The sequence below is a fragment of the Carcharhinus amblyrhynchos genome, chromosome 14 (genome assembly GCF_965287045.1).
Source record: "Carcharhinus amblyrhynchos chromosome 14, sCarAmb.v2.hapA, whole genome shotgun sequence".
Lineage (NCBI taxonomy): Eukaryota > Metazoa > Chordata > Chondrichthyes > Carcharhiniformes > Carcharhinidae > Carcharhinus > Carcharhinus amblyrhynchos.
In genome coordinates this window covers 28,020,526-28,033,166 of record NC_137337.1, presented here as the reverse complement: position 1 = coordinate 28,033,166, position 12,641 = coordinate 28,020,526, and the positions used below count along the sequence as shown (strand labels likewise).

Sequence of the window (12,641 nt, the reverse complement as noted above, 5' to 3'; positions counted from 1 at the left end):
AAAATGTATAGACACACTTACTAAGAGGTTGACTTTCTGCACTTAGTCCTCCAAAAAGGAAAAGCTGATCATCTGTCACAGGAGTCAGAGTGTGCCACGAACGACCCTGTGGTCGTACTCCTTTAACAGTAATTCTAAGGAGAAAGCATACAGGTTAGGAAAAATGCAATTTTACATCTATGTGGTCCCCTATTTAGAAACCAATAAATGTTTTGGAACAAGTTAAATGCATGCTTCATACTTTATTTAGAATCATAGATTCCCTACAGTGCAGGAGGAGACCATTCAGCCCATGGTGAGTCTGCACCAACCCATCTTTTTTTATCTTACGCAGGCCCTATCCCTGTATTTACACCACTAATCCCCCAACCTACACATCTGGGGACACTAAGGGCAATTTAGCACGGCCAATCCATCTAACCTTCACATTTTGGAGCATGGGAAGAAACTGCAGTACCAGGAGGAAACCCACGCAGCCATGAGGAGAACATGCAAACTCCACACAGTTACCCAAGGCCAGAAATTGAACCCAGGTCCCTGGTACTTTGAGGCAGCAATTCTAACCATTGTGCCACCGTACTGTATTTACTTCTTCTCAGTTTCACATAACCCATAATCAGATAAGATATTTTGACATTACTTGCATTTCTATCCAAGACATTCATATAAATGGAATTTTTAAACACCTTCTGAAAATCAGTACACGTGTCCATTCATCAAAGTATTCTAGTTAAGTCAGTCAAGCATAACTTGGCTTTATATATCCTTACTGACCATCATTATTAGTTCATGCTTAAATGTTTTGTAATCCTATCCTGTGCTGTTGACTACGACGTGGAGATGCCGACGTTGAACTGGGGTAAGCACAGTAAGAAGTCTCACAACACTAGGTTAAAGTCCAACAGGCTTATTTGGTAGCACAAGCTTTCAGAGTGTTGCTCCTTCATCAGGTGAAAAAGGAGCGACACTCTGAAAGCTTGAGCTACCAAACAAATCTGTTGGACTTTAACCTGGTGTTATTGACTACAGTCAGAATACTTTGCCTTTGGTGGCAATCAGCTGGAAATGAGTCTAGTTAAGAGAATCCAAGATAAAGGTGTTGGATCAAAAATTTGCCAATTTCAGAAATAAGTGGACATAGTCCAGATTAACTAAATGGAAAAAATGTCAAATCAAATAAGAGATGTTCAAACAGATTTGTAAGGTTAATTTTTAATAAGAGTAGAAGAGGTGCCTTAGACAATCTTCCAGCCCCACTGTCACTAAGACAACCTATTTGCACCTTTGTAACCCCATCTGGCTCCGTCCTTCCCTCAGCTAGGTCATCTACTCCTGGATCCCTCAATCATGCCTTTTCTACCTCTAGACTTGGCAATGTCAATGTATTGATGGGCAGCTACCATAATCTACTCTCCATAAATCTGAAGCCATCCAAAACACGGCTGCCTATGCCTTAACTTGTACAAGTCCCATTTACCCACTAATCCTATGCATGTATTAACTTGTGAATAAGGAAAGTCTCAATTTAAAAGTTCTCATTTTCAAATCTCTCCATTGCCCCACCTTTCTATCTTTGTAAATTCCTCCAGCTCCACAACTCTTGAGCATCCCTGATTTCAAATGCTCCACCATTCAATCCCCATGAGGTGCATTGGGAAGTTTTATTATGTTGAAGGTTCTAAGTAAATAGAAATTGCTGTTCCCTGCGAGCTACTGATGCTTCCAACTACTGGTGGGTTTCTAGAAAGTGTTATAAAGAGATTTTTCAGATCAAAATTAAGTATCACATGTCAAAAACAGAGATAATATTGGTCATGGAAAGGTTTACTGCTGCTTATACATAATTTATATATTATTTAGAAAACCAAACTACTTACTCTCCTGACCAAGTCCATGTATCTAAGTTCAAGCAGTGTAAATCATTAATTCTTGTTTCCTGAAAGTCAAGCAGCGTGTGTTAAACAATATATTTTATCAACAGTAGTCTTTCAAAAAAAAACACAACTCACCTACCAAAGCAATAATTAAGATACAAGGAAGACGATATAGGTGCAATTCAGTTCTTAATCATGAACTCTCCTTTACAGACATTGACCAAAATTATAGCTTCTAGAACTGAGGAAGATGCATCGATCAACTGTGAACATATTCTCTGAATTATTCTCCAAGTACTGTACAAGTATATTTAAATGCACCAATGAATATCCTGGGACACTGTTCAACGTAAGTCAGAGGTTTCATGTGAAAGAAACATGCAATGCAAAACAATGAACTTGTTTGCTGTTAAGACTACATGATATAATTGCTCTCTGAATAAAAATTGATGCATAACTAACAGAGATCTAAGACTCTGTCTGTGACACCATTTGGAGGAAGGTCAACTGAGAAAACATTCAAGCTCCAGAATTAAGTGTTGTACACAGATGTGCATTCGATAGTGTGCTATGTATAGTGTTGACAATTAAAAAAAGAACGTCTTGCAAAGTTACACATTGGGATTCAAAACCTGCAGTGTTTTAATACACCCTAAAAATGGATAAGAAAAACAGCTATAATAACATGGCAATCAAAACAACAATGGCATAAAATGAAGAAATTAAATAAGAAAATGTGTTTCTTGATGTGGAATAAGGAAGACAAGCCCACAGAAACCAACACAAACCACATGTGCCAGATTCCAAGGATAATAAATTAATTCTGTGGACAGAATATTGTATAGACAGGGTAGATGAAAGACTGGTAGACAGCATCCTAACATTCGACATGACAGTCTGGTATGTAATCCAAGTGTGAAATACAAAAGTGAACTGGCCAGAATTGTTAACACTACAGATAAAATCAGACAGACAGCAAACACGAAGCTCAATAACCTATTTAACAATGCAGCTAAGAGGAAAGCTCAGGCATCAGTGATCCCTCTCACTCTCTAGATCCTCAATTTGAAATGCTCCCTTCAGGTCAGCGCTGTAAGATGTCAATTGCCAGGAAAAAACTGTTTAAAAGGTCTTTTGCTCTCAGTGCTACAAAGCTTACTAAATAACAATGTAAACTCAGTCTGCTCATTTTTTTTTCAATTGCAGTAAGTGCTTCAATGGAAGAATGGAATGTGTTATGTTTGTATAGTATGGATATGTTATGTGCACAAATGTATGAATGTAGGTCTGCATGAAATATTCACTGTTTTTAAATTAAAGTTAAAGTTAAAGTTAGGTTGATTGGCCCTGATAAATTGCCCCTTAGTGTCCCAAGATATATAGATTAGGGGAAATTAGCAGGGTTAATACATGGGGTTTTGAGGATAGGGGCTGGGTGGGATTGTTGTCAGTGCAGGCTCGATGGGCCAAAGGGCCTCCTTCTGCACTATAGGGATTCTATGATTAATGACTGTATGTTATACTGGAGGTGAAGCCAAAGACAAATTTCCACTGTAGTGTGGACAATAAAGTTACATTCTAAGTAGGCACCACGGAATTAATAAATTACGAGAGGAGGAGTGGGCACCATAAAATCAATAAATTCAGAGCAATGATTTAAGACAGCACTTGTTATATCTACCAAGCAAATTCTGCAAAGTTAATACAGCAGCAAACGCCAGTGATTAAATTAATGCAGAGGCAATCTCAAGCAAATCAAATAAAGAGCTGAACAGCAGTGAATTAATAAATTCATAAACTAATAAGCACACCAACAAATCAAGAATTTTGTGCAGCTATGAAGTCGATTACAAACAATTCATTTAGAAGATGCTCCTGTTATGTCAACAGTGAGCAAAAAGATAGTGATCAATTAACAGGTTTCTCTTTCTCCTTTACACAGGCACTGAGTGTCATACTTTAAAGTCTCTGAGTACAACAGCTTCCTGATATTTTACCAGTGTTTTAGGAATTTAATTTTGCAATTATGCTGATTTTGCTGTGGACCGTGTGTGGCTTTGAGTAATATTCAATGCATCTTGATTTTAGCTCTTGGATGATGCCATGATATGGAGTTTTATGGTGGGGGAAGGTGGAGAAACGTGGGAGGGATGGGATCTAGGAAAAATGGGGGAGACGTTGGGCCCGATTTTACCATTTTCGTTCTAAGTGCTGAATCTGGGCGCAATTCAGCTCTGACTTGGAAATTTGCTTTCAGGCGCCCCCATTAGCACTTAGCCTGAAAAAAAAAGTCATGGGTCTGAATTGCATTGTGGGCGGTGCTTAGCACACCTGAAACGAGCGGAGCTCTGAACTGCGTGTGCGCAGTTAGAAAAAATGCATCCGTGTCAGGTCGCTCCTGGGCCGTAGGAAACAAAGAAAGCGGCCCAGGATATTCAGTCTTGTTACAAAAACTGCCTTGTTGCCATTTCAGTTCAAGCTTGTGGTGCTGGAAAGAAATGCTGACTAATACACATTTCACCCATCTTTATGGTTTATGTGAATAACACTACCAAACAAATGTGTTGCATACATAATACTAAGAACTGGGCTGCAAATAGCCAAACTACACAGAGGGCTCTTACAGATAGGAGAGTGATCCAATAATACATTAATTGGAAAGACTTAAACATAGCTCACAAAATTGAAAGAATGGTACACTAACCTAATTCACGACTGAATATTTCCTATTACACACATCCAGTGTCAAACACCAGAAAAGCCACTCTTAAGGATCTAACAATACTGCTCTGTAATTGGCCAAAAAGTATATAAATACTTTTCTTTCTATTTACTTTTGAAGGGTGTAGCCTAGTTAAGTAAGAATAGCAAGATATTGCATGGACAGAGTTAAAGCCCACATCCGACAACCATATGAGGAAACATATTAATACAGTAACATTCTTCCAATAAAGTCACTTCCTTGCGCTGGCAAGACTTTCAGACATTTAGCCCTATGTGCATACATATTAAACAATGATTCCAAAATGAATGATGGTCATTCTTTTATTATGATTTACTTTTGCCCATACAATCTTGTTTCATAAAATAACCTTTCATGAAATGGTGTACTCTGAGATTGTCTCAAAGATATCAATGTTTGTGTTTTTAAGTAAGGAATAGACAAGGAACTCACCAGTATCCTTCCTCCAAATAAAAAGCCTTTATTTCCCAGTGTGGCACATGCATGTGCTGCTCGAGGGCGAGGAGGCACTCCCTATTAAGCAGAATACATTCAGATATCTCAGTCACAAAAGAGATTTTAAAAAAAACAAAAATACATACTCTAGAATTACTGGCTAAAATTGTGTAGCGGATAACACCGTTTTGGAAACAGCAGCAAAATCTGAGAAAAACAGTTGTACCATAAAAATAATTTAAAGCTCTTGCAAGTGATTAACATAAAAAGCATTGTTTCTTACACAGGGATTCACAGAGAATCCAACGTTGGGGGTCAAAATTACTGAGAAACATGCAAATGAACTGCAGCTAGAGACAAGGTTAAATATGCCCACTACCAGGTTAGCACTGGCTGCCTTACCTCTGAGCACGCTTGGAGGAGTGCAAGGAAGGTGGTCTGGTAAGTAGGCAGTTACACAGTAAAAAGTCTGACAACACCAGGTTTTAGTCCAACCTATTTATTTGATAATATTCTCACTAGCTTTCGAGGGGACAGCCTCTTCGTCAGGTGAATGGAGAGTTCTGGCCTCAGACAGAGCATATAAAGCACAGACAGTTTAGAGATTACTGATTAAAATGCGAATCCTTACACCTAACCTAACCTAACCAGCAGGTTAGGTGTAAGGATTCGCATTTTAATCAGTAATCTCTAAACTGTCTGTGCTTTATATGCTCTGTCTGAGGCCAGAACTCTCCATTCACCTGACGAAGAGGCTGTCCCCTCGAAAGCTAGTGAGAATATTATCAAATAAATAGGTTGGACTAAAACCTGGTGTTGTCAGACTTTTTACTGTGTTTACGCCAGTCCAACGCCGGCATACCCACATCACAAGTAGGCAGTTATCAGGACCCGTGGTGGGGGCCAGATCAGTTCATCTTTGTTTGGGTGACGGGACTTTAAAAATACTTGTAAATACAGAACAGGTGCCAAATATACTCATTTGCCAAGGTATCAAGTATTATAATTTACATGGGTCAGGTTCATGATTACTGGTCTATTTAAAAACTGGGTCCTTCAATTAAAATGCTTCAAGAACCATTGAAATAAAGGATGCGTTCATGTACACATTTTTACCAAAATTTATACACAGGTAAAACTTGAGAACAGCATTACAACTGTAAACCAGGGGAATACATATTTAGTCATTTACAGTTATTTTAAAATCTGATTTTACTCATCAACTAAATTTTGAGTATAAATGCAGTCAATACAATTTTCAACATACTTTTGTTGCTGGCTGGTACCAGATATTCATACTGGGGTCAAAGACATGAATGTCATAATTCCATCCCCAGAACATCTCTTCTTCCTTGAAAGAAAAAAATTAAAGGTTTTGTTTAAAAAAAATTGTACTCTTAAACATAGCTTGTATTAAAGGTCAAAGACTGTTACAAATTTTAGGTCTGCACCAGATATTCTTTTGGGTTCAGTATTATGGACATCCCTGTAAATGAACAATGCATTTACAGCCTTAGTCATGACATGAATCAATTCCAGCTTTCCGGATTGCCTGGATCCATTACAGTTCGCCTACTGCCGCAACAGGTCCACAGCAGACACCATCTCCCTGGCCCTGCGCTCAACTCTGGAACACCTAGATAATAAAGACATGTATGTCAGACTCCTATTTATTGACTACAACTCAGCCTTCAACACCATTATTCTTGCAAAACTCACCTTCAAACTCTGTGGCCTGGGTCTCGACTCCTCCCTGTGGCTGGATCCTAAACTCCTAACCTACAGACCACACAATCAGTAAGGATCGGAAACACCACCCCCTCCATGATCGTCCTTAACACCAGTGCCACACGAGGCTGTGTCCTCAGCCCTTTACTATACTCCTTATACACCTATGACTAAGTGGCCAAATTTCCCTCCAACTTAATATACAAGTTTGCTGATGACACCACCATAGCGGGTCAGATCTCAAAACAACGAAAAGGCAAGATTACAGGAACGAGATAGAGAATCTGGTGAAATGGTGCAACGACAATAATCTCTCTCTCAATATCAACAAAACGAAGGAGATTATCAACGATTTCAGGAAGCATAGTGGAGAACATGCCCCTGTTTACATCAATGGGGTTGAAGTGGAAACAGTTGAGAGTTTCAAGTTTTTAAGTGTCCAGATCACCAACAACCTGTCCTGGTCCCTCCATGCTGACACTATAGTTAAGAAAACCCACCAATGCCTCTACTTTCTCAGAAGACTAAGGAAATTGGGCATATCTGCTACAATGCTCACCAACCTTTACGGATGCACCAAAGCAAGCATTCTTTCTGGTTGTATCACAGCTTAGTATGGCTCTTGTTCTGCCCAAGACCGCAAGAAACTACAAGAGGTCACGAATGTAGCCCAATCATGCAAACCAGTCTCCCATCCACTGACTCTGTTTACACTTCCTGTTGCCTCGGAAAAGCAGTCAGCATAATTAAGGACCCCATGGACCCTGGGCAGACTCTCTTTCATCTTCTACAAATCGGGAAAAAGTCTGAGGTCACATATCAACCGACACAAGAATAGCTTCTTCCTTGCTGCTGTTAAACTTTTGAATGGACCTATTTGACTAAGTTGATCTTTCTCCACACCCTAGCTATGACTGTAACATTACCTTCTGCACTCTCTTGTTTCCTTCTATATAGATGACATGCTTTGTCCATATAGCATGCAAGAAACAATACTATTTGCTTTATACTAAGACATGTGACAATAATAAATCAAATCATATGTCTTATAGAGTCAGAGTTTTACAGCACATTGTTTCTGCCACAAATCATCTATCCATCCTAATCCCATTTTCCAGCACTTGGGACAAGGCCTCGTATGCTGTAGCATTTTAATTGCTCGTTTAAATGCTTTTTAAATGTTGTAATGGTTCCCATTTCTACCACCTTTCCAGGCAGTGAGTTGCAGATTCCCACCACTCGATGAAAAAGGTGTTCCTCAAAACCCCTCTAAAATCTTCTGCCCCTTACCTTAAATCTATGCTCCCCAGTTATTGAACCCTCTGCTAAGGGGAAGAGTTCCTTCTTATCTATGTCCCTCACAATTTTGAGCACCTCAATCAAGGACCCACCCCCACCTCCTCAGTCTTCGCTGCTCTTAAGGAATAACAACCACAACCTATCCAGCCTCTCATCATAGCTGAAAGGCTCCAGCACAGGCAACATCTTGGTGAATTTCCTCTGCACTCTCTCTAGTGCAATCACATCTTTCCTATAGTGTGGCGACCAGAACTGCACACACTACGCTAGCTGTGGCCTAACAAGCATTTTATAGAGCTCCATCATCACTGCCCTGCACTTATATTCGATGCCTTCGTTAATAAAGGCAAGTAACCCGCATGCCTTCTTAACCAACTTATCTATCTGTCCTGCTGCCTTCGGGGATCAATGGACAAGCATTGATTTGAAGGATACCATTCCTGCCCATTAACTAATGGTGTGACCTGAAAATTGTAACAAGGATCCATGAGAATATAGGCAATGATATCATAATACTCTAATATGCACTTCTTCTAGCTTCCAAAACAGACCGATAAACTGGTTACTTTGCATAAAATTCAAGAATAAATAGAATGCAGTTGTAATGAAAAATTCTATTTCCTATTATTCTTTGTAACACAAAATGCAAATGTATTCCACTCTACCCTGCAAGCAGACCCAATTCACTTTATGGACTGAAAATAGCAGGCACTAACCTCAGAGAATTTTCTCCCTCACTGATTGAGGTTAGTTAAATTAAAAAACAAATCACCTTCTTTTCATGGTAGAGAGGAGGTGGGTCACAGTATTGACTGTTAAATCCTCTTTCAATTTTATGTTGAAGATTGAATACTCAGAGCTACCAAATTAATTAGCTGAATCAAAAATCTTACTTCCCTGCCACCAGTACATTGAAATGACCAATTCAGCTTCGTACCCCGTACTATACTCAGTTAAGCCATTCCCAATACCATCAGGGGAATATTTATGCAATTATACAACAATCCTCAAAGTGAACTTCAATGTGCCACAATGATACAAAATTCAACAATGATACAAGAATACAAACAAAATTTTTATAGGCATATTTAGCTATAAAGGAAAATTATTTCTGCCCAGTGGTGGGAGTATGGAATGCACTGCTTGGGAGGGTAGTAGAGGTGGGAAATCTCTTAACTTGAGCAAATACTTGGATGAGTGCTTGAAACATCATAGTGTTCAAATGCTGGGAAGTGGGATTAGTTAAGATTTAGTATAGCTTTGTCAGTGCAAATTTAACAGGCTGTAGGGATGGGCAATAAATGCTGGCCAGCTACCAATACCCATATCCCATGAATTAATAAAAAAAAGAAAGCAACGTGAGGGGAGGAGGTGGCACCACGAGGGGGAGAGGGAGGAGGCGGCGCCGCGAGGAGGAGAGGGGAGGAGGCACGAGGGGCAAGCCAGCCAAGAGGCTGTGGAAAGGAGAGGGACAAGAAGAGGCATGACAACGGGTCCACTCATCTGGCTCACAAACTCTGGGTACTTATTCACCCTCATCCACACACATCATCATGCGCTCTCCCAATCAGCGAGGGTGAATAAGTGGTTAAGAAACCAGAAGTAAAATAGGTGATTTACAAGCTCATCTTAATATTCATCTTCATTTATTACTCTTTGTTTTACTCATCAAGTTGTTTCCTTTCATACTACTGTTTACATTCATATGTAATGTACCAAATTTTACCTTCCTGAAATTTGCTCATCAGCTCGAGTGAGAAAAATTTTGAACTGTGCTCCCCTCCCAGCACCCCTCAGTGACTCCTCTAAGATGTGCTTTGCTGGATTAAGTTCTAACATAAGAACATAAGAAATAGGAGCAGGAGTAGGCCATCTGGCCCTTTGAGCCTGCCCCGCCATTCAATAAGATCATGGCTGATCTGTCGTGGCTCAGTTCCACATTCCCGCCCTCTCCCCATAACCCTTAATCCCCTCTCTTATCAGAAACCCATCAACCCGCGTCTTAAAAATATTTAGCGAGGCAGCCTCCACCACTTCAACGGGCAGAGAATTCCAGAGATTCACCACCCTTTGAGTGAAGAAGTTCTTCCTCAACTCCGTTCTAAACTGCCCCCCCTTTATCTTGAGGCTGTGCCCCCTAGTCCTACTGTCCTTTCTGAGCGGGAAGAGTCTTTCCACCTCTTGAAAGGCTGAAGATTTGCAAGAAATATTTAAGTAAATATCCATCTTCAGTTTATTTACCTGTATTGTGCACAAGTCACTATCTGCTAATCGCACGTGGTTAAAACAGTGTCACCAGAGGCACACAATTTCAACTGGATAATACATGATTCAGAAATGGAAATGAAAATGAAATAATAAACAGATTAAATTATAATTAAAAAGGACAGGATCTTACCCAAGAAGCTTCATTCACATCAAATGAATCATTTAATTCACTGATTTTCTTGCATCCATAGCCACCGAAAAAAATCAATCTGTTAGAAATTATTTTTTGAAAAGCAAGAACAATTTACTAATTTTAATTGACAATAGCTAATAGCTAATGATAATATATATTATGAAGTTCCATTCAAGTTGCAAATGACTAAAATATAATTTCTAATGATGATAAAGAATTCCTGGCATAGTTTTCAATAAATTAGTAACAGTTGTGAAAGCTTAAATTAATTCAATGAATGCCTTATATGTTCTAACTTTTATTGCTCTATGAACAAAAGATATAACATTAGTTCATCTAGTAAGTGGATTAATTCTGTTACAAATTTAGCTGCTTTACAGTATCACCTGTGGTTCAACAGTAGCACTTTTGCTAGAGCCAGATGACTGCAAGTTCAAGTCTCATTCCAGAGGCATAAATGAGCATTATAATCTTGACAGACATTTCAGTGAAGTAGAGGAAATGCAGCACAGTAGGAGACACTGGCTTACGGATGAGACATTAAACAGAGGCACAATCTACTCTTTCAGGAAGGTGTACAAATTACAGTGGCACTACCGAAAACTGAGCAGTAGCATTCTCAATGTCCTGACCAATATTTATTTTTCAAACGTATGCATGCACCGTATTTCTGCATATTTGGGACTTTAATATTCTTTACACTCAGCATAACATTTACAATTTCCTTAACTCTAAATAGAAAGATTGGAACATCAATTATGTCAATATATCTGCGACACAAAGTTTAGTGACTTACTTGTCTTTATATACCCAGCATGAAAGTTTGTCTCTTGGAGTAGGAGGGTTTCCTTGATAATTATTGAGTTTCTTCCATGTAAATATGTCATCCTTTACTTGCAAATTGACACAATACAGCTGTTTTAAATGTTTAAAAGAAATTAGTATTCTTGTATCTGTATTAATTGATGATTTCATTCCAAGTAGAAAAGGGTAATTTACTGCCCATATTCTCTGATAAAAAGGATACTTTGATAAATCATCCATAAAAACCAAAATTTCAAGTCATTTTCTTTCTAGGTCACATCTAAAAATGTTTACACAAATGAACAGCCTTATAATGGAGTAAACAATGTACAGATTTAGCTGCCAGAACATCTAACAACTTCAATATAATTCTAAACTTGGTAGCTAGCTAATTGAGGAACACTAAGAATGTAGACAGAAAATCCAGAACAGGTCAGCTATCTGGTCTGTTCTTTGTGAAGTTGTAGATGACTGTGGGAATGATTTACTTTATTAATTACAAAAAGATAAACAATAATCTTAGATTATTGAAAATTGTTTTGTAAACCAGGAGATTATACATAACTCTACTAACCCTTAAGGAACAGAATGGTGACACAATGGTTAACACTGCTGCCTCACAGCGCCACAGACCCGAGTTCGATTCCACAGTGCAGAAATGAGCAGGTTAGGTGGCTTGGCCATGCTAAATTGCACATTAGTGAATATAAAAGTAGGGAGGTCTTGCTGCAGCTGTATAGGGCATTGGTGAGGCCGCAGCTGGAGTACTGTGTGCAGTTTTGGGCGCCGCACCTGCGCAAGGATATTTTGGCCTTGGAGGGAGTGCAGAGGAGGTTTACTAGGCTGATACCGGAGTTGAGGGGGTTGAGCTATGAGGAGAGGCTGAATAAACTAGGCTTGTACTCGTTAGAGTTTAGAAGAATGAGGGGAGATCTCATTGAGACGTATAAGATGATGAATGGGATGGATAGGATAGAGGTGGAAAGACTCTTCCCGCTCAAAAAAGACAGTAGGACTAGGGGGCACAGCCTCAAGATAAAGGGGGGGCGGTTCAGAACGGAGTTGAGGAGGAACTTCTTCACTCAAAGGGTGGTGAATCTCTGGAATTCTCTGCCCGTTGAAGTGGCGGAGGCTGCCTCGCTAAATATTTTTAAGAAGCGGGTTGATGGGTTTTTGATAAGAGAGGGGATTAAGGGTTATGGGGAGAGGGCGGGAAAGTGGAACTGAGCCACGACAGATCAGCCATGATCTTATTGAATGGCGGGGCAGGCTCGAAGGGCCAGATGGCCTACTCCTGCTCCTATTTCTTATGTTCTTATGTTCTTAAGATGTATAGATTAGAGGGATTTGCAGGGTA

General features: G+C 39.4%; 1 protein-coding gene across 5 annotated transcripts in view; it reads right to left on the bottom strand.

The window, feature by feature from the left end:
* The window catches only part of LOC145352522 (kelch domain-containing protein 1), a 53,852-nt gene that overhangs the window by 20,060 nt on the left and 21,151 nt on the right, over positions 1 to 12,641 (bottom strand). For all 5 annotated transcript variants that reach the window (XM_080202483.1, XM_080202484.1, XM_080202485.1 and 2 more), the window contains 6 exons: positions 11,277 to 11,395; positions 10,478 to 10,556; positions 6,320 to 6,403; positions 5,050 to 5,130; positions 1,878 to 1,936; positions 22 to 134 (listed from right to left, as the gene is read on the bottom strand). In XM_080202483.1, the coding sequence (XP_080058609.1) occupies positions 22 to 134; positions 1,878 to 1,936; positions 5,050 to 5,130; positions 6,320 to 6,403; positions 10,478 to 10,556; positions 11,277 to 11,395 (535 nt within the window). The remainder of the gene's footprint in view (positions 1 to 21; positions 135 to 1,877; positions 1,937 to 5,049; positions 5,131 to 6,319; positions 6,404 to 10,477; positions 10,557 to 11,276; positions 11,396 to 12,641) is intronic.